Source organism: Buceros rhinoceros, unplaced genomic scaffold (assembly GCF_000710305.1).
Source record: "Buceros rhinoceros silvestris isolate BGI_N320 unplaced genomic scaffold, ASM71030v1 scaffold27027, whole genome shotgun sequence".
Taxonomy (NCBI): Eukaryota; Metazoa; Chordata; class Aves; order Bucerotiformes; family Bucerotidae; genus Buceros; species Buceros rhinoceros.
Genome location: NW_010422019.1, coordinates 3,765 through 4,543, shown reverse-complemented (window position 1 = coordinate 4,543; position 779 = coordinate 3,765). Strand labels below are relative to the sequence as shown.

The following is a 779-nucleotide window of genomic DNA, read 5'->3' as shown; positions in this document are numbered from 1 at the left end:
TGGCGCGGGCATCAGCAGAGCCTCCTGCCCGTGTCTCACCGGCCGACTCCACCAGTGGCAGGCTCTTCATCCTGGTGCTCTGCAGGACATGCTGCAGGTCCCGGTACTTGCAGTTGAGGGTGACGTAGCGGATGTCCCGCACCATGATGTCCTCCACTCGCACATTGTATTTCCTTCCCAGGGAGAGCAATGGAGGACTCAGAGTGATGCCACCCCCTCCTCTTGTGCCTGGTGAGGGGACTGGGGACAGGGCAGGGGACACACGCTCACTCGTGGTGGCCCCAGCCCAGCTCAGGAAGGTAGGGCAGCTTCTTGATGCGAATGATGCTGTCGTAGAGGGAGGGCTGGAGGCTCTGGGCCACAGCGTTGGCCAGGATGACGGCGATCATGACAGGCAGGATGTGCGAGATCTGCCCCGTCAGCTCAAAGACGATGACAGACGTGGACACCGTGTGGGTCACGGCGCCCGACAGTGCAGCTGCCCCTGCACCCATCCCCGGGAGACATAGGGGTGGCTGTCAGGTGCTGTCCACCGGGCTGGGTCCCCACCCTGTGTCTCCGCCCCTAGGTCATCCTCCACACCCAGAACTCTCCTGGGGACACCCCCAGTGGTGGTGTCATCCCCAGTCCATGGGGACACCACCTCAGCCATGGGGAACCCGCTGGCTCCTTTGGAGCATCTCCAAGTGATGCCCACCGTGGTGTTGTGGTGCTGGCCCAGTGCTTACCCACCCCGGCGTAGCCCCCTGGAACGATGCGGTAGGAGTTGATGTTGGGGT

The 779-nt window shown here is 63.3% G+C and overlaps 1 protein-coding gene across 1 annotated transcript in view; it reads right to left on the bottom strand.

Moving 5' to 3' along the window:
* Positions 1 to 779, bottom strand: part of LOC104496744 (chloride channel protein 2-like) — a gene marked incomplete at both ends in the record, with an annotated part of 4,847 nt that overhangs the window by 309 nt on the left and 3,759 nt on the right. The window contains 2 exon segments of the mRNA XM_010139907.1: positions 40 to 173; positions 271 to 484. Of these exon segments, the coding sequence (XP_010138209.1) occupies positions 40 to 173; positions 271 to 484 (348 nt within the window).